Source organism: Macaca fascicularis, chromosome 2, assembly GCF_037993035.2.
Source record: "Macaca fascicularis isolate 582-1 chromosome 2, T2T-MFA8v1.1".
NCBI classification, from domain to species: Eukaryota; Metazoa; Chordata; class Mammalia; order Primates; family Cercopithecidae; genus Macaca; species Macaca fascicularis.
Window position 1 is genome coordinate 82,542,178 of NC_088376.1, and position 26,762 is coordinate 82,568,939.

The 26,762-nt window shown below is 39.4% G+C and overlaps 1 protein-coding gene across 17 annotated transcripts in view; it reads right to left on the reverse strand.

The window, feature by feature from the left end:
* Positions 1 to 26,762, reverse strand: part of TNIK (TRAF2 and NCK interacting kinase) — a 409,008-nt gene that overhangs the window by 15,037 nt on the left and 367,209 nt on the right. For 14 of the 17 annotated variants that reach the window (XM_074031398.1, XM_074031397.1, XM_045385097.2 and 11 more), the window contains 7 exons: positions 25,977 to 26,161; positions 18,097 to 18,226; positions 11,235 to 11,396; positions 9,033 to 9,144; positions 8,060 to 8,230; positions 6,162 to 6,305; positions 3,009 to 3,143 (listed from right to left, as the gene is read on the reverse strand). In XM_074031398.1, coding sequence (XP_073887499.1) covers positions 3,009 to 3,143; positions 6,162 to 6,305; positions 8,060 to 8,230; positions 9,033 to 9,144; positions 11,235 to 11,396; positions 18,097 to 18,226; positions 25,977 to 26,161 — 1,039 coding nt within the window. The remainder of the gene's footprint in view (positions 1 to 3,008; positions 3,144 to 6,161; positions 6,306 to 8,059; positions 8,231 to 9,032; positions 9,145 to 11,234; positions 11,397 to 18,096; positions 18,227 to 25,976; positions 26,162 to 26,762) is intronic. The other 3 variants (XM_074031396.1, XM_074031395.1, XM_005546375.5) reach the window with 1 other exon arrangement.

The following is a 26,762-nucleotide window of genomic DNA, read 5'->3' on the forward strand; positions in this document are numbered from 1 at the left end:
TTTTGTCAGCTATGGATTGAACAAGTCTTACAGGTACCTATTTTAAAAAGCCAAATAATTCTACAGGGCTTATGAAAACCAAGTCCCTGCCTCCCTGCTGATTCCTGCTCCCTAAAAACAACGACTTGCAACTCTTACAACTACTTTTTCAGCAATTTGTTTCCAGATTTCCAAACAACATGATTATAATGTTATTTCCTGATTTTTTTTTCAGTCACAGACATTATTTACTGACTTCGTAGTATGGAAAGGATTTAATTTCTTGTATCATTTCCTTCTCTCTCTAACTTCTTCTCTTTCTTTCTTATACATATGTACACACAATTTACTCCTGTAAACTCTAAGTATAGCTATGTTTTAAATTTTTGGTTAAATCAATATTAAGTGTTAAAATTATTATTATTCACAACTGAGGTATGTAGTATACCATGGTTACATTTCCTTTCTTGTTTCCCCTTATTTTTTTTTTTTTTTTACTTCCTTGTTTTCTATGTATCTGTCTCTAAGCACATGTAAACTTTCTGCTAATAAATGCCCTTCAACATGGTCAAACGCAGTAGGTCATCTATTTATACCATTTTATTTTTCTTGGAGGCATCTTTCCTGGAACCCTGCATTGTCGCACTCTGCCAGGACTTATTTCTTTCCAGGCCTGTGGCAGACTTGTCACCCCAGGTTCCCTTCACCATCATTCTGGGTATTTTCTTCATCTTCCTGGACTACTAGGTTTAGTTATTTATTTTGGTGGAACACATCCTCCATTTGCTTCCTGAGAAACGGTGCATGAAATATAAATTTCTGAGAACTGCATGACTGAAAATGTCTTTCTTTTGCACTCAAAATTGACTGATGTCTTGATGGTCTGATGGTTAATTTCATGTCAATTTGACCGGGCCACAGGGTGCCCAGATATTTGGTCAAACATTATTTTGGGTGTGTCTGTGAGGGTATTTCTGGATGAGAATAACATTTGAATCAGTAGAATTCATAAAGTAGACTGCCCTCCCCAATGTGGGTGAGCCTTAGGCAATCATTTGGAGACCAGACTAGAACAAAAAGGCTGAGTCTTCCTGCTTGGTTGAGCTAGGACATCAGTCTTCTCTGGCCTTCAGACTTGGACTGAAGCATCAGCATTTCTTGGGTCCTGAGCCTGCCAGTGCTCACAGTGGAACACCATCAGCTCTTCTGGTTCTCAGGCCTTCAGATTTGAACTGGACTTAGACCCTTGGCTCTCTTGGGTTTGAATCAGCTTGCTGACTGAAAATCTTGAGACTTTTCAGCCTCTATAGTATAGTCATGTGAAACAATTCCTTATAATCTCTCTCTATGTATATGTACATGTATATACACATATACATACATACACACTCACACATATATGTATCTCCTTAACTCTTAACACAGGAGGGCTATAAAATACCGGTTGGAAATGATTTTATCGGCAATTTGGAAGGCCTTGCTGTGTTGTCTTTTAAGCTTCTATATTGCTGCTGAGATGTCCCAGGCCACTCTTATTCTGGGTCTATTGTATGTAAACTGTTGGTTATTTATTTACTTATATTATGACAGCTTTGCCAGTTTTGAGGACCTTCTCATTTCCCAGGTATTGAAATATCATGTTGATATATCTTTTTGTGAGTCTGTCTTTCATTCAGTATCCTGGACACTCAGGAAATCCTTTTAATATGGGATTTCAAGGCTTTTAGTTCTAGATACCTTTCTTGTATTCTTTCTTCAATACTTTCCTCTCCTTTCATTTCTTATTTTCTAAAACTCACATTACTTAGATTTTGAACCACTTGGATTGATCTTTTTATTTCTTATATTTTCTCTGCTTTGCTTTTTATTCTACTCTTTAGGAGAATTTCTTATCTTCTAACACTTTTATTACATTTTTTATTTCTGCTGATACCTTTTAGTTTAATTTTTTCTTGGTCTCTAAATGACTCCCCCCTACTTTGCTCTACTTTTTTTTTTTTTTTAACAGCCCTTTTCTTGTTTTATAGAAAGAAGTTTTCTAATCTCTGTAAAGCTATTATAGTTTCTTGCTTCCTTCCTTTCTTTCTTTTTACATTTTCTTCCACTCCTCATTATCCCTGTTTCTTCTAATGTCCTTTCTTTCTGTTTGTTTAGGTTTCCTTCGTATTTGTGAATTTCTCCACTCCTTGGTATAGACGGGCTTATCAACTGCTGGGCTTCACTTCAGGGTAGTTAGGCAGCAAGCTTTTTTCATGGCATTTCAAATGTTAGTACCTGTACATCTTTCTTTCTGGCCATTTACTTTCTCCAAGACACTTCTTTCATTCTCTTCCTTGGGGGTGTAGGCATAGCTATTTGGGAGCTAAATAGGGGCTAGAGGGATGTGTATGTGTGTGTATTTACACAGGCATTCCCAGCATCAGATTGGCCGTGCAAACCTTTCATCTTCTGTTACAGCAGAAGAAGGTAGTGGCCTAACTGCTCAGAGGTGGAGACTGGGTTCTAGAAGACTTGCTGCTCATGAATTTTCTAACAATTCTATTTTCAGTCCCACCTTACACCTCCACTTCCACCGCAGATTCCCCTGGGGCCTTAGTTCCTGGGCCTCTCCGGGTTCTGTTGGATTGATTTTGATCATTTTCCTCACTGCAGCTTCAGAATTCAGAATTTCCTGGTATTCTAGGTCTTTTTCCAGTCACTCAGCTACTCTTTCAAATTCACTGAGAAATTCTCTTCTCTTGGTCCCACTGTCCTCATAGCCTTATGGCATTTTTATTCTTGTCATTTTAATGAGTCTTTGGAAGAAAGTAGATATAAATATTCAAACTGAAGCCTAGGACTTCATTCTGAATGCACTCTTTCAATTTCATCAATCTGGCTTTTAAAAAATAATGCTGAAGGTTCCAGCAACATCTGAGGCTGGTCACACATGCATCATCAATCTGATAGAAAAGACTAAGTGAAACCTAACTGAATATGTCTGATTGAGTAAACAGACAAAACTTACAATTCCATGTCTTGAGACTTACCAACTTTATAATGTATACAGCCTTCCAAGTCCCCAACAGTGATCCATCCTTGTTTCTTTTCTACTTCTGGGTCATTATGTAGTATTCTGTTTCTTAACCATGAAAGATAGTAAACTCGTAGCTTATTCTTCTTTCCTGTTGAAATAATAGAGGTTTAATTTCAAATCGCTGATAGCTCTCACTCTTTCCTTCCCCACCTCCTTTTATTTTTATGTGTGTGTGTGTGTGTGTGTGTGTGTGTGTGTGTGTGTGTGTGTTTGAAGGCCTAATAATCAGTGTCTCCAGCACTTTGTCATTAAAGTGGTGTTTCTGCCAGAACTTATGGTTAAAGTAGCTCTAAGTATTTTAGACACATCACAAAATTATAATGTCTTTATCTTCAGGTGGTTTCTTACTTAAGCATGCTGCTCTTATTCTCTCTTCCCAATGCAAAGCAGTGTCTGCTGAACTTAGTAAGAGTTAACTCTTCCAACAGTGGTTGATCAGAGTTCCAGAACATTCTAGATCAATCACATGAAGAAGTATTGACAACTGGGCATTTTGGCACCTGACTTTCCTTCACTGTATAACCTAGTAACAGATGTTAATGAAGACCCTCTTATTTGCCTCTTCTACTAAAGATGACAACTGGTAGTAGTTTTGTTTCACTTAACTAACAAAGTTATTTTAAAAGCAAACAAGAGGATAATATGGGTTCTGAAATTATACTGGACAAGTTTATGGTGCTGAAGTCACTGAAAGGAATACTGAACAAAAATAGAAAAGGAAAAAAAGAATGTGAACTTGAAAACTTAAAGTTCCCTTTGGTAAAGTGATCTTGGAATAAAAAATTCATAGGATGATAAAAAAATATCTAGACAATACTGAAGAGTACACAAGTAGCAAAACTTGATATACTCCATTAGATTATTTGCACCAGATAAAATGTCCATTGGGATGACTCTTGCTGACTAATGATAAATTTAGATCTATGGTTTTGTTTTTTGGATACTTATTTTTCTTTATCTTAGGCTTTAAAAATGTTTTATTTATTTTTTTTTGAGACAAGAGTTTCACATTTGTCACCAGGGCCGGAGTCCAGTGGCGTGATCTCGGCTCACTGCAACCTCTGCCTCCCGGGTTCAAGTGATTCTCCTGCCTCAGCCTCCCAAATAGCTAGGATTACAGGTGTCCCCACAGCATGCCCAGCTAATTTTTGTATTTTTAGTAGAGATGGGGTTCCACCATGTTGGCCAGGCTGGTCTGGAATTCCTGACCTCAAATGAGGTCCGCCCGCCTTGGCCTCTCCCAAAAAAATGTTTTATATTTTATAGATGAATATATACCAGCAGAAGAGAACTTAGTAAAGCATTGCACATGCATTTGACAGGAGAGCGCATTCATCACCTAAACTAAGGGAATCATGGTGTGGTCAATATTCAATTTTGTAACCAAAGGCCTAGAATCCACATTGATCACAGTAGCTAGGATGGACACAAGAGCCAGTGTTTCTTCCTTTCTATGCCAATATGAATCCAATGTTAGTTCAAGAATCTTTTGCTCCTATTTTCATTTTCTACTTTCCCTATCTGTGCCTCATGAGAAAAGGAAATGCTTATACTGTTAAGAATGAAGATGTGGGCCGGGCGCGGTGGCTCAAGCCTGTAATCCCAGCACTTTGGGAGGCCGAGACGGGCGGATCACGAGGTCAGGAGATCGAGACCATCCTGGCTGACACAGTGAAACCCCGTCTCTACTAAAAAATACGAAAAAACTAGCTGGGCGAGGTGGCGGGCGCCTGTAGTCCCAGCTACTCGGGAGGCTGAGGCAGGAGAATGGCGTGAACCCGGGAGGCGGAGCTTGCAGTGAGCCAAGATCACGCCACTGCACTCCAGCCTGGGCGGCAGAGCGAGACTCTGTCTCAAAAAAAAAAAAAAAAAAAGAATGAAGATGTGCCACTAACAACATAATGAAGCCTGAATGTGAATTTTCTGGTTGCATTTCCACTTTTAGTAGGTGACTGGCAGATATGCAGTTTTAATTTTGATTTGGTAGTATAGCAATCAGGAAAGCAATGAACCAGAACAGAAGACTACATGGGATTAAACTCAAATGGTAATACAAAAGGAATTTACCTGGTTAACCTTATTTGGGGAGAATAAAAAGAGATGAAACTGAGCATTCAGTGGAAAGGTAAAAGAAAGAGGAAGTTTAGTGACAAGCAAAAGCATTTTGTCAAAATGGAAGTACAGCTGAACTTTCCTCAAAGTTCAAACCAGTATCCCTGTGTTGTCTCTTCATGAAACAATGGCTGAGCATAAATCCTTGTTCTCAAACTTGGCTGCACAATGGAAACACGTCAGAAACTTTGAAAGCTCCTGATGCCTAAACCCCACCCCAGAGATTCTGACTCTGGATTTTCACATTTCCCCAGGTGGTTATAAAGTGCAGTAGCAAGCTGGTTCCATACTAGATGGAATGGGAGGGGAAGTGACGGGTGTTACTTGTTAAATTCCTTCAAACACCAAAAAGAAAAAAGAAAAACTTTCAACAAAACTGCCCTCTTTTAGGTTGCATTTTTAACTTGTTACAAGGCCTTCACTTTAGTCTCCATCTTTTTTTTTTTTTTTTCCTATTTAAGGCTCTTTTTGGGAATCAGAAAGCTACAGAGCATAGCAGTAATGATTCTCACACTCAAATCTTTTTGTAGACTTGATCATCCAGTGTGCCAGCTGCACCTGCCAAAACATCAGTGGACTATAAGCAAGCGAATTTTTAAGGGAAGAGACCAGAGAAATTTCTGCTTACTAAATGTCCCTCTTGGAAGCCTGCATTTTGATATTCTGTCTGTATGTGGTGATAACTGGAGTGCAGAAACCTTAAAAACATCCGAAGATCCTTGCTGAGTCCTGACAGAGATAAAGAGCTATAAATATATAGCCTTTGTGGTGTGTCTCTGCCTAATTCAGATTTAATGCAGAGGTGAGAGACCTTTTTTTGGAGGTCAGAATACCCAGTGTTAAAAAATGTGGGCAACCTCACTCTGGCTATACTGCTATACTTCACTGTCTTGTTTGTTAGCTGGGAAGGGCAGAGCTAACTGTTTCTGCAGAAATGAGGTGGACCCCTTTCCTGCTGTATGGACCTGGGGGACTCATCATCTTAGTAACATACCTGAAATTGTCACAAGGACATTCAGTCCCTCTAGCACATCCATCTGCTGAAATCGCCTCCGGTTGATCAGATTATAGACTTTGCCTTGCCCACTTCGGTCCAAAAGCATCAGGCCATTTTCAGTCCCCACCAGAAGGTTTACACCTGTAAATTTAAGAAGCACCCTAAGACTGACTTTTCACGAACTTTAATCTTCTGCATCAAGAGTCCCTATAAAATCTAAGAAACTGTGACTTGTAAATATACACTAATGGGCAAGTAGGTAAACATAAACTAATGAGTGTAGAAGTTCTGACATAATAATTAAATCATTGTACTTCTGGTAATGAAATTACAGTTTTCTTTTATAAAGTGTTAGCAGCATTCATACATCTAATTATTTACTGCCTAATGCACAGAATCCTTGTCAATAGGAGCCTTAGGCACAGATGTGAAGCTAGCACAATTTGCCTTTATTCCCTTCCTAGAAAAACCACTTCTTTCTTGGATCTCCCTATAAATCTACTTCTCTTCGTCCCCAAGGTTCACCCCACCCTTATGCAGTGATCTCTAGCCTACCCACCTTCAACATACAGTGCAATTTCCATTTCCATACTCCATTGGAAGAAAGGCCCTTCCTCCTTCTTGAACCAAAATGTAACTATCTTATGCCCTATGCCCTCAAGTTTGTGCTCTTTTTTAGGGAAATGATAAACCCATTCAAGAGAAGTGTTAATAGCTGGGGAGTCACAGACATACTCACTTTAAGGGACTTCTCAGGTCTCTAAATCTAGTGCAGCCCAACACCCATGCAGTAATCCCTATTACAGAAGTACAGGCAGGTAAGTGGTTTTGTCTGGGTAGTTGTAATCCTAAAAATTTATTGCTAGGGAAATTTATCATCCACCCCTCAACACACATACATTGAGAGGCTCATTGTGCACTGTACTTTATTCATGAACATGTAACTCTCTAACTTCTCTTACTTCTTGTACTTCTATCTTCTGATCAACACAAATGTCTGCTTTTTTGTCCACATATTAATCCTTTCAGTATTAAATGTGGCTATCTTGTTCTCTTCTGTCTCTTCTCCAGAGGACAGAGCCTCTATCATGAAATGGTTCCTAGGCTTCACACTCTTCCCCACTAACATCTCAAATGCTTTCAGCCTTTTAAAATTATGGTTCCCCAATCCAACCCTAGTATTTTCAATGGGTACATAGGGGACATGTCCTTCCTTAATCTGTATGAGATGTTTATAGTAACACAAACCAAGATTTTGATAGAATCTCATCATGCCTCTCCTGAGTTCGAGGTCCGCTAAAACCTGCAGATCTTTTTCACAAGAAACGCAGACTGATGCTTTAAACTAAAAGGGAAGGTTCACTAAATTAGTTGTTGTTCTTTTCAAGTTTTATCTTGTTATTGCTAGGGTTATGACCTTGTATAATTCACAAAATACTCTGGGCTGATTTTTCAGCTTGAAATAAAAATTTATGCCATTATTTATGCTTGTATTCCCCTTGCAGGATGTGGTATGGATCACGGAGAATGAACATGGGGTATATCACGAAGTGCCAGACACAAATCACCTCTGATCAGATTATAGACTTTGCCTTGCCCACTTATTGTATTAAGTGGTAGCTAGTTCTCTTCTTGGCTTTAGCCTATCACTATTGTGTGACAAGGTTGCTCTGAATCTAATCTCGTCATCCTGGCTAGTAGGGTATCAGCTATTTCAACATATAAAACTCCTTTTGGTCTCTCCTGAGGTCAAGATAGTCCCAAGTTAGGACTCTAATACCCATGATTCAACCAGTGTTCTTTTGATGACAAGATCCACAGGCTTTTAATGTTTGAGGGTCAGTTCATTAATGAGTGGGTTTTTTTTTTTTTTTTTAAAAAAAGCACCAACGTACCCCACAGAGCTGCACAAAGTATTTCTGAGTTGAATCGTTTCTTGTATTTTCTGATTTCTGGTGTGTCACTGTGAGGCCGAATGTTGGTTGGGTTTACGTTTACCACGGAAATTTTTCTTGCTTCATTGAGTTTGGCCTGTTCTTGCCTAAGAAGTTCGCTAGTAAACAGAGCTTTGAGAAAAAGAATCAGAGAAGTCAGTGGCATCTTAAAAGATAACCTATGGAGATGTGGAGATGGGGCTTCAAAACACTATGATTTCTCCTTGTTTGGTTTGAATTATACTAAGGCAAGGAAACTATGAAACTCTCCTTATTTTACACTTTTTTTTGTTTTAGTAGAATAAAGTATAACTCATTCATCAAAGCAATCTTTTATTCATTGGCAAAATAGGCTTATAAACACTACTTGCAGAGTTTAGAAAGTCCCAAATTAAATATACCATCCCCACTCTTGTAATATGGGCAAAAAAGATCTACTTTTTAAAATTCCAGATTATCAATTGAAAAACTGTCCTAAGCTGACTTTGATGATCAATTACTTGAAAAAGATTAGAAAGCAAGATTCTCCTTTAAATCAGCCAGATCTTTGTGGTGGGACGCACACACCTAGAAGTCAACACAATGTACCATGTACTTATTAAGTGCCTAATATGTGTAAAACATTGTACCCAGAAATTGTTTTGGGGAAACATTTGGTTATGTTCAGAGATCACTGAAGAACAGCTTTTCCTAGGGTCCCTATGTCCCCCTGGGTCTGCCAGAAATGAAATAGAAGAGATGGGAAAAAAAAATGGAAAGTAATAAATTTGTTTTAGGAGTCCTACAGAAATAATAATTTTTAAAAGTCTTCCTTTTAAGACAGGACCTAAGCAGTAATCGGCTTAACTACTGAACTGAGGATTAATTTCCTTATCAGGTCATACCAGAAATGAAGACAAAGCTGTTTTTAAAACACTGAGCCCTTCTTGCTTACCTGCGGCTGATGATTCTTCATCTTCTTCATCTTCATCAGTGGGAGATGTCTGGTATACTCTGGGGTCCACAAAAGGGGTGAATGAGGCTTTGGTGCTGCTCCCCATGCCATACTAATCAATAAACAAGAAGATTAAGAAGAGCAGATAAATACTGCAGGAATAAACAATGCTAACAATACTGTGCTTGGGCTATAAAATGATCACAGATTCTTCAGGGTATTCAGGTGTTCACATTCTAGCGCCCTAGTTAGTACATGCCTGTCTCTAGCTTCTTCCGGTATTGGTTATGCACTAGCCATTGTGCATTTGTAGGACTTCGTTAATTATCAGACTGCAAGAATTGCAGTGAGAAAATTACATTTTGGACCACATGTGGTACCTTAAAGTCTGTAAGATCACTGTTGTGACAGAGCTTACCTCTCCCTTTCAGTAAAAGCAATCTCCTATATTGACCACATGATCAATATGAAAGGCTGACACAATTGGCAATAAACTAAGTAAGGAAGCCTCCACAGCAGCACTTTATCCTGAACACAGAGTCAACCCAAGGGACTTTCTCTTGGGAAGGAGAGCTTTGAGCTCTTCTACTCTGGCCTGGCGATGCAAGCGAATTGGTGTTGGCTCCAAAAGCTTTAAAATCATTAATTCAGGGATGATTTTATGCTGGAATTGAAGATATTTCATTCCCATGATAGTTTCCTTAAAATAATAATTACATTTACATCATTATTTAGGGACTTTATGAGTATATTAGGTTTGTGAGCAATGTACCTTGAAGGCTTACTTTAAAAAAGGAATCTTGGGCTTGAATGGCACCATGAAAACATGATGTCAGAAGTAAACGAGGGAACAGTAAACTCAATATCAGGGTTTCATGTCACAATATTCTAAATCTGAGTTTTGCTGAATAAGCTACAATGTCAGTCATGTCCATTCCTTCTTGTCCTTTCACATCACAAACACATCTGTATTCAACATAATAAGCACATCTTTTTTGGATAAATATCTTTAACTAAAGGTTGTTTCACTTTAGTTTTACTTTTAGAGTTTTATTTAAAAATAAAACCACCATCCAAGACCTCTAAACATGTAAGGAGAAAACCACAAAGATCTAATCTGATTTAATTCAAGATTTTTCTCTCCATCCTATGAAACCAAAACCATTTCATCCTCCTCAAGGTAGAATTCCCCCTACCAAATAGATCACTTTCACATACATGTTCACTTTTGATCTTTAGAAGATGTCTGTGAAAGAGGTAGGGCAGGCAGTAACATTTCCACATAGAGCTGGGGTAGCAGCAGAATTTGAACTAGGGTTCAATCTTATGGGGTCCTCCTTTGCACCAAGAGAGGTGTTCAGGCAGAAAATGCCCACACAGCATGAAGTTACAATAAGATGCTGTGCTTTGCAATATACCACTGTGTTCTTTTCCTTGGGGTATGCAAAGCTCATCTACACTATAACTTTATAATTCAAAGGGTGCATCATAAAAACTTAGTGTGTGGACAATGTCAAAAATAACAGTACATGTGCTTTATAAACACATTTAGGACCTTACGTGTGATTGACAAGACTATTAATGAAACATGACCACACACTGTGAACTCATCCAACTGGTGTCAGTCATCAGCGTCTATGGGCACTACCTGCAGATTGTGTTTATTCAGACTTTTTCCTGGGACTGTTTCTATACAGGAAAGGTAATACCTAGTTTCTTCATTCTCACACAATTTTGAATTTATGAAGATGAACACTTTAAGAACTTATCTATTTATTAAATTTTATTTTTCATAAACAAATCATTTAAACTGTTTTATTTAAGTCATACTTAGTTTGACTAAATTAATGCAAATATAAACCTCAACTGTTGTCCTTGAAATCTGTATAGCCTGAAGTTTCCAGTTCTGGTCTTAGATCTGTCACAAACCAGCCGTGTGTCTTGGACAAGTCACTCAACCCTCTATGAACCTAGTATACTCATCTGGAGAAACAAGTATTGGTTCAGATGATATCTGAGAACTTTTCACTGTTCTGCTTCCATGATTTCTCCATTTGAGTACCTGCACAGGCAGCTCTATAGTAGAAACCAACCAAACAAGTTTCAAGGAGCTTGGTGAAGCCTCATTCTTGAAGAGATCATGGTTTTAGAACCCCAGGAAGGAGAGCAGAACTGTCATGCCAGCTGTTGCCCAGCACCTACTTCAGTCCCAGAGTCCATCTCCTGGGAATGGGTTGAGACGCGCCCCAGTCCCTCAGTTGGGGTTCCAGCTGGAGAATGGCTCTGCTGCACCAGGTCAGGGAGGTTGATGTGGCCAGCAAAGCCATTGCTGTCACTGTGGCCAGATCGCTTCTCTCCAGACGTCTGAGGGAGCACAGCATGTGAGAGGAGTTAGAGAGGGGGGGAAAAAGGCCAAAGAGTGACATCAGCCCTTACACGGCATAGGCATATGGGGCTCCAAATAGACCCGCTAGGGTGCAAGAAGGTGATATTCAAATTTCTATTTTACTTAAGAAAACAAAAAAGAAAGTAAGCTTTGCCAATATTTGGTTTATCAATTGAGCCTGAAGCCTTACGTTCCTGCATGAGGTATAGACAGTGGTCACATATGGCATGGGGTCCCATGTAAAGGGGGAGACGCTACAAAAGGGAGGGACTGAGCAGGGCCCACACTTGTAAACTCTTTTGTAGTGCTTGTGCTGTATGTACCTGCCACTTAATTATATTTACAGATCATATTACCAGGTTATAATGAAACAAACCCACACAACAGAGAAATGACCTAAAATGTTGCTGAAAAGAAGCAGTGTGTGTGGAGTACTCCAAGAAAGTGCAGAGACCATACTTAACTCACGGGGCTCTTTGTCATTCACAAGGTCAAAACAATGATTAACTAATCAGATCTGACAGGAGTTCCAAATATATTGACATGATCTAGAATACTATTTGAAAATATGGATTTACAACTACTATCTACATAAATGTTTAATGTCTCAATAAAGAACTATGGTGCTTTGTGATGTAGGCAGTAACAAAATAAAGTCATCATAACTAGCAAAGCATTTGAAACATCACTTCTAGTAACCCTTTTTAATGTCCTTTAAAGTTTTTTTTTTTTTTGAGATGGAGTCTCGCTCTGTCACCGAGGCCGGAGTGCAGTGGCATGATCTCGGCTCACTGCAACCTCTGCATCCCAGGTTCAAGCAGTTCTCCTGCCTCAGCCTCCTGAGTAGCTGGGATTACAGGCACGTGCCACCACGCCTGGCTAATTTTTGTATTTTTAGTAGAGATGGGGTTTCACCATGTTGGTCAGGCTGGTATTGAACTCCTGACCTTGTGATCTGCCCGCCTTGGCCTCCCAAAGTGCTGGGATTACAGGTGTGAACCACCTTGCCTGGCCAAAGGTATTTTATAATGTACATAATGTTAGTGCAGTAGAAAAAAATGTATGATTTGTGAATAAATACACTGTATTAGGTGAGATGCTCTATAGTTTTACTGATAGGATTACATGACCTAACAAGTTTGGAAGCCATTGCTCTGGAGAGCAGTCTCTGCCAAAAAATCCCAGGGAGGAAAGGCAGGATTAAAAGACAACTCTGGTTTCCAAAAGCCAGTGCCCACATTGTAGGCCTGACTAGTGTTGCACTTTTTAACTTTTCTGCAACTGGCTCACTGAGGATTCTTAGAGCAGATCTGATTAAGTAATGATTTCCCTCTCTGTCTTTTCTTTCATTCATTCATTGACCCAAAAGTTTTTAGTTCCTACTAAATGTAAAGCATTCTACTGAACATGGAACAGCTGGGAACAAAGCAAGCACATTCCCTACCCTCTTGGGGGCTGGCATGTGCAAGGTTTCATGCTGTTTCTTTGACCATCTCACCAGTCTGGCTTTTTATTTCTGGAGCTTGTCATGGATTTACAATTACAGCTCTGCACCTGCCTCTGGCTGGAAGTGAAAGGAGGCACTTCTTTTTTTCTTTTTTTCCTGTTTAGATGAAACAGACGCCCAAGCTCCTGTAATGGTGCATGTAATTGATGTTTCAGGAAGTTTGAGAGATAACTGGAAAGCCTAGTGTCCTCTATGTTTCTTGGCAACCTGCTCCTGGACTACGGCTGTCCTGGAGAGGGTTATTTTCTGGATTCATTTTGTCACAGTGGCCATCAGTAGCGTGTATTAGTGCCTATTCTCAGAGTTGAGCATTTCCTTTTCTAAATGACATTTAGGAAGTTCAGTCCTAATACATCTTATTGTGTGCTATTTTATGTGTACTGGGCAGTTTCTCCTTTAACTTCTGTTCAAATACTGAAAAGCTTTTAAACATTTTCCTCAAACTTCTCTTTAGCATAAACCACATGTCATCTCTTTAGAAATGTTTGGCTTCTCTTGTATCAGCAGCACTCTTTCTCAAGCAAAAAACTGATGCAGACACACTGGTTATCAAAGAAAGACTCAGAGAGGCTAACAAAGGGAAGTGGCTCAGATGGTGAGAAGCTTAAAGGAATCCTGTAGTATGCTCTGAATCCGCCCACTTCTGAGTCATCACCTTTTTGTTCACTCCACCAGCACCTTATTAAACACTTTCTGTGTGCCAAGTACTGCACTGGAAACACAAAGACAGATGTGCAACACCCTTAAGAACCTCATTAAGAGAACCTCAATAATATCTCATCTTTATCTCTCACCATTCCTGTGGGGATTGGCACAAAGATGTTCCATGTACCAACACATGCCAAGTACTGCGCTAAACACTTTATATATGACATTCCATCAGTTATCTTGCCCTGAGTGACAGGGTTCTAAGTGGTTTGAACCTAGCTGTCCTGTGGCAGAGCCCAGGTGCTCTGGGCTGCACTGTTGTATTAGGGGCCTACTCCTGGTCACAGCTGATTGAATCAAGGGTGGATGCCTGAGCCAAGAGGGACCAGATTCCCACTGGAATTCAATATTAAGCCCTAGAGACATGGGTCAGTTTCTGCTGGCAGCTGAACGGGGATGTGGTGAATATCTTTCAATGGAGGAAGTGGAGAAGTGAAAGCAGGAGCACGCAGAGGGAGAGAAAGCTCCTCTATGAAGAGAGAAAAGAACAAAGGAGAAAGTGGAAGAAAGCAGAGATTAGGGTAAGGAGAGACAGGCAGCAAGAGAGCCAGAGACCTGCACATGAGAAGCTGCCTGAGCTCTTGTCTGTCCCAGTCCTTCAAAGAGGCTCAGCTCACTTTTACCTTTGGGTTCCTTCCATGAAACACCCTAAATCTTCCTGTACTCCTCTATTTCTGATACCTACCCTCTCCCCACTTAATTTTTTTTTTTTTTTTTGCTTACTCTGTATTAAGTGGGTTCTTTTACTCATTACTTGTAACCATAAGAGCCTTCATGATGACAAGCTAGTGTTCTGGTTCAGTGAGGAGGATCAACACTGAAGAGATATCAGCTGATACCAGGAAGGTGCTGTGGATGAAGGTCCATGGAGTCCCAGTAGAGGCTTGTAGGAAATAAGGAAGATTGAGAACAGGGACCTGCTTGGTGAAGGGTGGGCAGCAGTGGAGAATGCAAAATACCTCTTCCAGCAGATGAGCTTCCATTCACAAATGGCAGCTCACAGCTGGTGTGGTATATTCTAGAAGTGAGTAAAAAGTGGTCCTGTGGGGCTCTAGGATAGGGATAGGTAGAACCACAGGGGTAAGGGTATGCACTACAAGGGGAAATTTGTGCATCTGACAAGATCATGAGTGTTAGAGCAGTATCTTCTTACAGAACCATCTAGTCCACTCCATGACAGTGACAAGTTGAGTGAGTCCTCCTATAGTTCATCCTGGAGAAATGTACTAATAGCACCGTATAAGCTAAATCTTATTACAATGAGTTTTTTTTTTTTTTTTTTTTTTGAGACGGAGTCTCGCTCTGTCACCCAGGCTGGAGTGCAGTGGCCGGATCTCAGCTCACTGCAAGCTCCGCCTCCCGGGTTCACGCCATTCTCCTGCCTCAGCCTCCCGAGTAGCTGGGACTATAGGCGCCTGCCACCTCGCCCGGCTAAGTTTTTGTATTTTTAGTAGAGACGGGGTTTCACTGTGTTACCCAGGATGGTCTCGATCTCCTGACCTCATGATCCGCCCGTCTCGGCCTCCCAAAGTGCTGGGATTACAGGCTTGAGCCACCGCGCCCGGCCTACAATGAGTTTTTATTTTATGTTCTTACTTTGTCAGGGATAAACTTTAACCTGCATTTATCTTGTTTAAACATGTATTTTTGGTAATTTTCAGCTCAAGGTTTGATGATGGTTACTTTTATGTGTCAACTTGACTAGGCCATGGGGGTGCCTAGGTTAAACATTTTTTCTGGTGTATCTGTAAGTGTTTCTGGATGCAGTTCGCATTTAGTTGCTGGACTCAGTGAAGTAGATTGCCCTTTCCAAGTTGGACGGGCATCATCTAATCTGCTGGAGGCCTGAACAAAACAAAAGGCAGAAGAAGAAGGAATTTTCTCCCTCTTTTTCTTCTGCACTGGTTGAAGTGGGACATTTCATCTCATCTTCACCCAGCTTCCAACTGGGATTTACACCAACAGCTTCCCTGGGTCTCCAGCTTGCAGACAGCAGATCATGGGACTTCTCAGCCTCCATATCATATAGGCTACATCCTCACAATAAAGCAGTCTCTCGGCTGGGCATGGTGACTCACACCTGTAATCCCAGCATTTTGGGAGGTCAAGGGGGGGCGGATTGTCTGAGCTCAGGAGTTTGAGACCAGCCTGGGCAACACAGTGAAACCCCGTCTCTACTAAAATACAAAAATTTAGCTGGGCATGTGCCTGTAGTCCCAGCTACTCGGGAGGCTGAGGCAGGGGAATTGCTTGAACCCGGGAGGCGGAGGTTGCAGTGAGACAAGATTGCACCACTGTACTCCAGCCTGGGGGACAGAGCAAGACTCTGTCTCCAAAAAAATAAAATAAAATAAAATAAAAAGATAAAGCAGTCTCTCTCTCTCTGTATATATATATGTAAATATTCTGTTTCTCTGGAGAACCGCAACTAATACAGCTTGTTATTTAAAAAACCCACATTTGAGGAAGGCAGAATTGGAAATTGAGAGGACAAACAGATTTTGGGTTCCTTAATAGATCAAATTCCTATAAGACACTGGCAAATGCTATTTTCTTTCTTTCTTTCTTTCTTTTTTTAAGACAGAGTCTCGCTCTGTTGCCCAGGCTGGAGTGCAGTGGCATGATCTCCACTCACTGCAGCCTCCTCCTCCCGGGTTCACGCCATTCTCCTGCCTCAGCCTCCCGAGTAGCTGGGACTACAGGCGCCTGCCACCACGCCTGGCTAATTTTTTGTATTTTTAGTAGAGATGGGGTTTCACTGTGTTAGCCAGGATGGTCTCAATCTCCTGACCTTGTGGTCCGCCCACCTCAGCCTCCCAAAGTGCTGGTATTACAGGCATGAGCCACCGTGCCCGGCTGCAAATGCTATTTTCAAAGTGACAGGTTGTGGTCATAGAATACTGGAGTGCTATAAATAACATGGAGCCATTTGGATGTGGATGGCAATGAACTGAAAATGTGGCTCCAAATGTCTACTTGGAGTTATTTACCATGTCGTAAAGACTCAAGCAAATTTTAAGCCACATTAGAAATCAGCGTCCTTTTATCAGGAGTCAAACAGCAACTCACTCCAGAACATTCTCCCTCATGTTTTCCTAAGTGGTAAGTTATAGGGATAGAAACCTTCTATACTTCCATTGAAATTATCCATTAACCACATTAAGAGATTTATATACCAGCACTACACAGTGTCAATTTCAGCAGCCAAGTCCATTTTTTCATTTCAGGCATATGTGAAAGGACCCTTTAAAGGCTACTTGAAAGATTCAACAAGGCCATAAAATGAAATTCTAGCAAGTTGCTTTGTGAACTAGTCTTTCAGTTATAGCCCCACTGACAATTATTATTTCAAAGGCCTTATTCATCTCAAAACTACAGTTCCTTTCTTTCTTACAAAAGTGAGATGCCCTTTGCCTTTCTGGAGAGCAAAGTCTGCTATTAGAATTTCCCAACTCTGTCCTGGCTGAAGAGGAAAAACAGATGACATATGTTTATGTTTCAGAGGGAGGACTGGATGGTGATAACAAGTAAAAGGAGAATTCATTTCTGAGAAGAGAGTGAAATAAAATAAAATGGTTAACATTTATTGAATGCTTAATTTACTAACTCAATATCCTCAACCATCTTATAAGTTGTATGCTATTATTTATAAAATTTTATAGATGGATGCAGGGAGAGGTCAGGTAACATTTGCCCAATGTTCTCAGCCATTTCTTTCCTTTCAAGTAAATATCTGCACTCAAACTTGCATGGTGATGATGAAGTGAAAAAGAAGAAAATACTGATTTTAATTTGTCAGGGTCTTTCTGGTTAGCATGGACACAGTGGGGAGTTACTGCATGTCAGCAGGACAGATGAAAGGGAACATGTGCCACCCCCAAAATGAAATGATGTTCCTAGAGTTTTAAAAAGAATTCAACCAAAGTGCCAAGGTACATTTTTAAAGTAGATCTGCATATTTCTTTGTTCTTTCAATAAAATAACTTAATGGTTCTTTTAATGTTAATTTAACTAGATAAGATGATATCATCATTTCTCAGAACCATTGAGCATTTTTTATACAAAATCCACAAAGATAAAACCATAGGCAGAAGAGACATAACAAGGCCAGTGATGCTATTCAGAGAGATCATTCATTTCTGTTTTCCTGTTGTAGGAAACATCTGAGTTTGCAATTTTATATCCTCAGGCCCAAATTCTATATTCTGATTTGCATAGCTCCTACTTTCCTACTGAAGAATTTGCACTAATGTAATTAAGTCACACTGCCAAAGCTTAGAAGAATACAGGAAAGAAGGCAGCAGACAATTAAAATCACTCAACTATTTAGAAGCACAGGTCCTCCCTCCCCCAGTAATTCCCCATACTTAAAATACATGTCATAGACTTTCTCTGTGAAAGCTTTAATGTAAAAACCACTTAAGAAATGGCATTTCCTCTACACAGGTTTTATACCAACTTACCTCTCTAATCATCAAGGTTCCTTCTCTTGAAATACTGCCACTGAAAGTGTCTGCGTGAGAGGTCTCTAGCCCATGCGTCCCCACCATTCCCACATTGTACTGCTCGTTGCTCCCTGGAGCTCCTGTTGGTCTGAGATGAGAAGGAACAACATTCATGGCAATGTAGCTTTAGGAAATATCTGTTTGCTGTCCATATTCATTATTCGTGTTATGGTAAAATACACATTTTAATAACATAAAATTTACCATTGTACCAATTTTAAGTGTACATGTCAGTGGTCTTAAGCACATCTCATATTAATTTTAATGTTTGCTGATGTCTGGACTGGCCCCACTTTTGCAGTAGCCCCTCTTGACCTATTCTCTGCCCAGTAGCCAGACTGATCAAGTGTTTGGCTTTACATGGCAAAAACACTGAAGTTGGCACCAGGAGTCACCAGGCTCTGCATGATCTCCCCTGACCCCCGCCTCCTTCTTTGAGCAGCAGACAACCTGACCTGCTTTTATACATCCTGTTCCCTCTGCCTGGAAAGCTCTTTCCACTCTGGCCTTGGTTGGTTCCTCTCATTCATCCTACATGATGCTTTCTGTGAAAAGTCTGCTTTTATCACCTATGTCTTATCCCAACAGCCTCTCTCCTTTTCTCTTCACCCTTTTTCCTTAATAGTTCTCATCACAATTTGCAATTATCTTTTGAATTCTCTCTTTCTCCTTCCCTCTCATTGCTTGTGAGGGCAAAATCCTTGTCTCTTTGCTCATTATTATTACCCAGTACCCAGCCTAGAGTTGTCACTTACTAGGAATGCAAAAAATAATCATTAGATCCATGGGCTTTATGCTTCTATAAATATCTACTAAGAACATTCTGGCTTATTGGGCATCCATAAACTAGGGGCTTTAACGTAAACAACATTCAGCCTCTGTAATCATCCTGCATGGTGGCATATTTATTTTCAGTTATTTTCTTGCTATCGTGTTTACAGTATAATGAGAGAAGGCAACAGGATCTCAACATACTCCCTGAGAACACAGACTGATGTTTCCTGTGTCCTGTAGCACACAGCACAGTGCCAGGGCTCAAAAAGTGATGACTGACTGCCCATAGTGAGCTTCCCTCTCATCAGGAGTGCCTCATTTGCATGACACAGAATTTCTCTGATTTAGGAGCTCAGGGGAATTGAGAATCCCACAGGTCATGCGGCTCAACCACAGGTTGCGGTTGGTACAACATAGCTTCTGGAAGAAGGATTTTGGTTGTTAATGCGATACTTGCTGTTCTCCTTTTGTAGCATCTGCCTCTCTTTTAAAGTGGGTTTTCTAAAAATAGGAAAGTTATCAAGGTTTATTTCTCTCTAGGCATATTAATTGCAACTTATATCATTTTGTTCTTTTATTTTCATTGTTACTTATATATTTAAAAATATCTCTGACCTCTTGGATCTTATGTAAGTCCAAAGAATTACTGGAATCTTCCATCTAAGAAACAAGAAATACACAAGATTTATGATGTCTCTGGGGCAGAGAAAGACATATTTCAAGGATTTTTATCCATAACAAACAGGTGAAAAGATGACAGGATGAGTCCAGACAATAAAATGTATAGTGAAGAAGCTTACATTGCAATTACTAAACTGGACCAGTGGATTGAATGAATCTAAATATGGGCTAGAACTGATGTGTTTGGGAAGAAATTCCAAAGAGGCATTTGCATTTTCAACATTTCATTCCTAGAAAGGAGCTTTTAATGGTGTTCCAGAGACATGGGAAAAAAATTGAATTCCTGGCATTTTGGTAGATTGGTAAATCATAGTTTTCAAAATATCATTTCTTCACTCATTTGTTTATCTTGTGTGTATCTTTCATTTTTTTTCTTGCTCTTCTTTCTCTCTTCTTTCTTACTTTGTGCCTTAGTACTTGTTTGGAACAAAATGATATAAAGCTGACAAATCAATGAAGTTTTTATCAAGAGTCTTCCATGAGGGCAGCCACTTTTCTTCTTTATCAGACAGGGATTCTTTGCTATTGTCAGGGGCTCAGCTGGCCTGGTGGCATCTGCCAGGCTGATGCTTGTACAATCAAGTTCTCCTGTCCTAGTCAGACCTGCTTCCTCTGTTACCTGAGTAACAGTTTTCTTGCTGGCCACCCCATCTTCAGTCCTTTCCCCTCATATCCACTCCTCACGGCTGCGAAAGTGAGCCTTCCAAAACACAAATCTGACCAAGTCTGAGTCACTCTTCTACTTTCAATCTTCAGTAGCTTCCCATCAACCACAGGATAAACTTGAAGCTCCTTACTGTGGCTTACACGCTGTCCATTATCTGGTTCTTGCCTGTCTCACTAACCTAATTTTTTAACAAAATCCTGCTCCAACTTCTAACTCTACCAGCATTTAACTTATAATTCCTATGCACATTATGCTAGAAAATCCCTGGTGATTTTAGCCTGCCCTCTCTACCTGGAAGATTCTTTTCTATTGTCTGCCTCTTTCTGGCTAACTCATTCTTTAAGCTATAGTTCAGGTACCTCCAAACCCATCCCAGCCTCACTGGAATGGTTTAGGTGGCTCTCCACTCTCCCTCCACGTTGCCCTTTGTGCATCTCTACCACTGCATTCAATACACAGTCCTGCAATGATCAGATCTCATTAATGTTGGTATTTTCAGTGCCAGGCATGGTGCCTGGAATGCAGGTAGCACATAATAAATGTTTATTAAATCGCTGAAGATCTTGGGTCAAGGGCTTTGTTTAATATCTAACAGAGATTTCATTCAGGTTTATTGTAAAAATATAGCTCTTCTGTGAATTGATGAGTAATTGGCTACCAGGATATTATTTGCATATTTAAAATGTCTTGAGCAATCAATGGTAAGTTTTGTAATTTTATGAAATTGGGTTCACTAGGATGTGCCAAAATAATTTTCTTATAATTGGGTGGTTATCATAGAATAACAAAAAATCCATTCAGATATGTCATAGAACTTTACAGGAGAAAGAGTTAATGTATACACATTTTAAAAAATCATTGAGATCAGAAGCTGCCAGGAAAGAATGTTAAAAACCGTGATAAAAGAATCTCACCATATTACAATTGTATGAACAACTTTAGTGAGGAGAAATGCGGGAAAAAGGCATTGATCTAAGTAACCTTGGAAATGAGTGGAGTCTGTAATACTAAAGGCAAGAGGAACTACACATAAACACTGTACATTCTAGTTGACAAAACTGTTTCCCATGAGAATACAGGTTAACAAATTTGATATTGCTATACAAAAATACTGGATGTGCACAATTAAGTAAATGGGTGGTTGATATGGTGTGGCTGTGTCCCTACCCAAATCTCATCTTGAATTGTAGCTTCCATAATCCCCATGACATAGGAGGGACCTGGTGGGAGGTAATTGAATTATGGAGGTGGGTTTTTCCTGTGCTGTTCTTGTGATAGTGAATAAGTCTCATGAGATCTGATGGTTTTATAAAGGGCAGTTTCCCTGCACATGTTCTCTTGCCTGCCACCATGTAAGACATGCCTTTGTTTCTCATTCACCTTCCACCATGATTGTGAGGCCTCTCCAGCCATGTGGAACTGTGAGTCCATTAAACCGCTTTTTCTTTATAGCTTTATACACTCTTAGGTATGTCTTCATAGAGGTATGAAAATGGACTAATACAGTGGTTGATGGCAGAAGCCAGGTTTCTGACTGTTGGAATGGGAATTTACAAATAAGCAAGTGGAAGAGGTCAGAGTGATCCATGTTGTTGTGATGGATTAGAGTTGGAGATGTCAGTATGAATTCACATTTAGCATAATATAGGTACAAATGGCTACATACAGAAATATTTGTATATACATGGGTTAATGTACTGTTAGGGAAGTGGCAATGAGAGTGATAGATAGGGCTCAGGCGTTGGATAACTGTTATCCTTTAAAAGTTGAGAAAGCCATGTTGTTAAGCATGGGGGCATGGATTAGCAGTTCTTGCGACTAACACACACATATTTCCTTGCTGTGTTAGCTGAGAGGGCCTAAAACAAGTGACATTGTAGTAGTAATGAGCATACTGGGTACCTAGATATTGGCTTCTAATATCATCCAATGAAAGGAATCAGGGTTACTGAAGAAGTGGCTGATTCCAGGACTGGCATAGGAAATATACAAAATGAGTCCGGATCGGAGCATCTTGTAGTGTCAGAAAGTAAAGAGTGTTCAGATGCACACACATGTACATGCACAACAATACCCAAACACAAGTGGTGGCATGTCAGTCGAAGAGGCACAGGAGCTAATTGAAAGAGCTCCCAATGGTCAAAACTAGAAAATTTGAGCAGCAAAATAAAGAAGTATTATATCCACGAATCTATACTGATATAAATGATGGAATAAATTAATAAATAACTAGAGGAGGCACATCAGTGCAGAAGAATTCTAAATAAATTATGTAGCTATTTTACCCTACAGGAGGGAAGCATGATTCTGCACTCCTCAAGTGTGGGCTGTACATAGTGGCTTCCTTCCAAAGGGTACAGCATAGAAAAAAGGAGAAATAAAAGAGTCATTTTACAGTGGCGAAATCTTCCCTTCTGGAGCAGGTGCTGGTATTTGAGGGAAGATACTAATACAGAAGGTTGCCTCTTTGGCTTGCTTGATGTGATGCAAATCAAATTAAATGCCTTTCCTTGCATTCTTTTTATCCTATAAAGCTTTTTTTTTTTTCCCCTGATTATAAACTAGTCCATGCCCATCATTTAATTGGGGATATACATAAAATAAAAATCTCCCATAATTATATTACCCAGAGGTAATCATTTCTATAATTTTGGTGTATTTCCCTCCACTCATTATTTTTCTATGCATGCAGAATTGGGAAATAGTGCAGTTGGTGAGTTAGGGAATATAAACTTAGTTAAGTGCACTCTCATAAGTTATATCTTATAAAATAAATGCAAAACCAGCACAGTGCATAGAAAAAAGCTATTGTTTTAAACATCGGAAACCACAGCTGTTTGTCCAAATGGCTGGTGCTCCATTTCTGAGAAGCTTTTCTGTGTTTACTTCATGGTGGGAACTGTGCTACAATATATTTTTGTTTTCTGCTTTAAATACATATAGCACAAAATATAGAGGTTTACCTTAACAAAAGAAAATAAAGGTAATAAGAATGTATCTAGGAGGCACTCTGGCCCCCAAATACTCAATTCCTAAATAAACTATTGTTTTATAATGAACTTTTAATAGTATGAAATTTCTCAGGCATGTAACCATCACATTGTAGAACAGACTATATATATTTTATATGCAATATAAAAATACATATATTTACAAATTGAAGTAAACATACACACATTTGTACCCTTCGTACCCTTATTTTCTCACATATATAATCACATATTTTAAATGTTCTTTAACGATCATTTCCATCTATCTAAAATTTACCAATCCCTTAAGGACCATGTCAAGTCTTGCCTCCACTATCAGCATTCCATGATAGCCTCAGCTTATTATTTCTTATGTAGATTATAGTAATAGAGCCTCTGAATTGCTTTATCAGTCTCTAGTCTGTTCCCTTTTCAAATCATCTTGCTGAAATAATCTTCCTCAAATATAACACTGAACTCAAGATACATTCAATGGTTTCCAGTGGCTACATATAAAGAGCACATTTCTTGGTCTGATTTCACTAGTCCAGACTCCCCTCCATTCCATACACCATACATTCCCACCAAAGTCAACTTTCTGTGTCTTTACTTTATCTCTTCCCCCTGCTTGGGATTCTAATATTACCTTAGATTTTTAATCTTGCTGACAGTTATTTGCATAGAATTGGCTATAAACTCTTCTTCAAAGTCAGAACTTGCAAATTCAAATCAGTGCAATTAAATGTAAATTATAGTCACTGAAGACCCACTGTATGCCAGATACCATGCAATCAATGTGTTAAGAGCAAGAGAGATGAGTAAGGCGTAACCCTTACCCTGAAAGATATCATAGTCCAGAAAAGGAGACAAAGACACATAATAAACAATCCTGATTCAAGGCAGTACATGAAGATGCAGGAATACACAGAAGATACAGTGGTAGCACAGAAGAGGGGACAGGTTCTACCTGTGCAGGCGGGGCTGTGAGTAGGTGATTTCTAAAGGAAAAGGAAATGCCAGACAGAAGTGCAGCGTGGTCTATTCAGGAAATTTTAGAAAGGTGGGTGTTTCTGCAATGGGGAAGAAGTCCTAGATTTTCCTTTAAAGGTAGGAGGGTGAACACCATTAATAGCCTTCCAAAATATGATAGGGGACCTAAAACCCAAATGCTAATTAACATCTTTGGTTGTTCCTCCAAATATTTATATTAGCCTGCACTCTTCCATGTGTAATTTTGTCATTCTCCAACTAGCATATAAACTTTTGGAAGACAAAATCCAAGTACGAACTTATCAAATTTCTCAAAGACTTCAGCAAGGTGGCTAACACATAGAGTTTTAGCAATATTTTAATATCATGATTAAAATTCATTTCATGATTTAATTCCTGATACTTGCATGCTCAATGCTTAAAAGGAGTTGAAAACATCTGTCAGAAGAATTAAGCAATTCTGAGTCAAGACAAAAACTAAAAGGGCCAGCATGTTTTGCAGAAATGTTCTGGATTAGTGATTTTGCCTCTAGAACAATTTTATTTACTTTTAAAAAGGCAATTTAATGCAATTTGTTTCAAAATGTCATATTTTAGCATATTTACAGCTGTCAAAAACTGGGTCATCAACAGCAAAATAACCAGTATGGATTTTTCAGCTATGATAATTAGATTTGCCTCTTAGAATTGCTTGTATGTAATGATGTTAATCAGTGGATGACATTCCCTTTAGACTGGCCAGCCCTGCCTCTCCAGTCCCTGCTGAATTGGACAATAATTTGTGGCCTGAAATGGCTTCTTTTCTACATAGAGTGAGTGTGATCTGATATTCAATGCTAGTAGCTGAGCCAAAGAAATAGAGGTGATTGGAGTGTGAAGTTGGAAAAATCAGCATCTCATTCTATCAAGGTTGTAGCAGACCAGGGCACAAACACCTTGTGTTTACTAGGTGGAGGAATTGGGGAAACAACAGGGGATAACAGGTTCTTTCATGGGATCCACTCCAATAAGAAAAAAAAAAAAAAAAAAAAAAGAGCTTTCCCCTCACCTTAAAAAAAAAGAGAAAGAAAAATAAAGACTACAATTACTAAAGAAAATATAGGTAGGTATAAATATTACATGTAGATATATTAAAAGAAAACTGCAAAGAGACTGACAGAAAGTATGTGGCAAAGATGTAGACCACAGAAAAATGGATCAAGTAAAAGAAGCCATGGAGGGAATAAAGTAGAAAATCATAACAGGGATATGTTTTGGAACTTTCTCTGCATGATTATCTGAGTCCTGATTTCTTTTGCTGGGATGGTAATGCACGCTGGCTTGTACATTTCTCCTTGCTTGTTGGTGGTAGTGTTGGTAATGAAATACATGTTTTCTGTTGTTAATTTTGATTCCTAAATGTCATTGCCCATGATTTCAGTCTTTCAGTTTTAGAGGGGAAGGCACTTATCAATGGTCTGGTTGTCGATATTGTTTGCCCTTGAGATGAAAAGAACCAACAAAGAGTCACCAAAGGACAGTCAATCCATTGGCAATGGATAAAGTGTATGCAGTCCAAAAATGCTACATATTCTAAGTGATGTGTCCATAGAGAGAGAGAATTATAGAACTATTCTCCAACAAAAACCCAAGTCCCCAAAGTCAGTTTATCTTGCCACAGACCCATATACAATCTTACATTTAACTCATATTTTTTGTCCTTTTATTTTGGAAACCTAGTCCCTTCCTTGTCTACATTTTAAAAGTAGTTCTCTTACATCAGTCTGGGTATGTCGCTGACAGCCACTGTCCCATCATGGGTCTCACTCTCTCCATCTTCCTCCTCTTCCTCACTACTTTCTGACTCCTCACTGGAGGAGGAGTAATCAGTCACCTTCTTCATTGGGCGGTTTGTTTCTTCAATCCGGAGTTCTCTTAGTTCTTTGGCTAATGCCGTCAGATCCTATGAAAGAAAAAATTTGTTCAGCATATGAATGGTAGATTTGACCAAAGCTACATCTCTCAGCAAGTCAGTGCTCCAGCTTAAGCAACGAGAAAAAAAAGCTCTATATAGAACTGTGACAAACATAGTTACTGCATGGAACTAAGAAAATGATGTTTGTAGCGTGTAGAAGCTAGAAAAGAAAGATGAAATCAATTTAAACTTTGTTCAAAACCAATAGCTAGACTGAGACTGTTCAGTTCTGAATATATATGTGTACATATGTGTATGTGCATTGTATGTATACACATATATACAAACATTGGGTTCTCATTTTGGAAAGGTGAAGCTGGTCACCCCCAGAGTTAATGGGAAAATACATGGGATTAGAAATTGTACCCCGGTATTCTGGGACTCCTGCCCAAGCCACAGTGATAGCTTTTCCCCTCTTGTGATTGCTACTGTACCAAAATCTAGCATCAGTCATAGAACAGAGCAATTCCCAAGGTTCCAGCTACTACAATGACTCATTTGGTGTGTCATCATTCCCTGGAGAATAGAGGTACCACATCAAATCATGGCCCATCCTAAAGCCTAGCGCCACTGAAATTTACAGCCACAG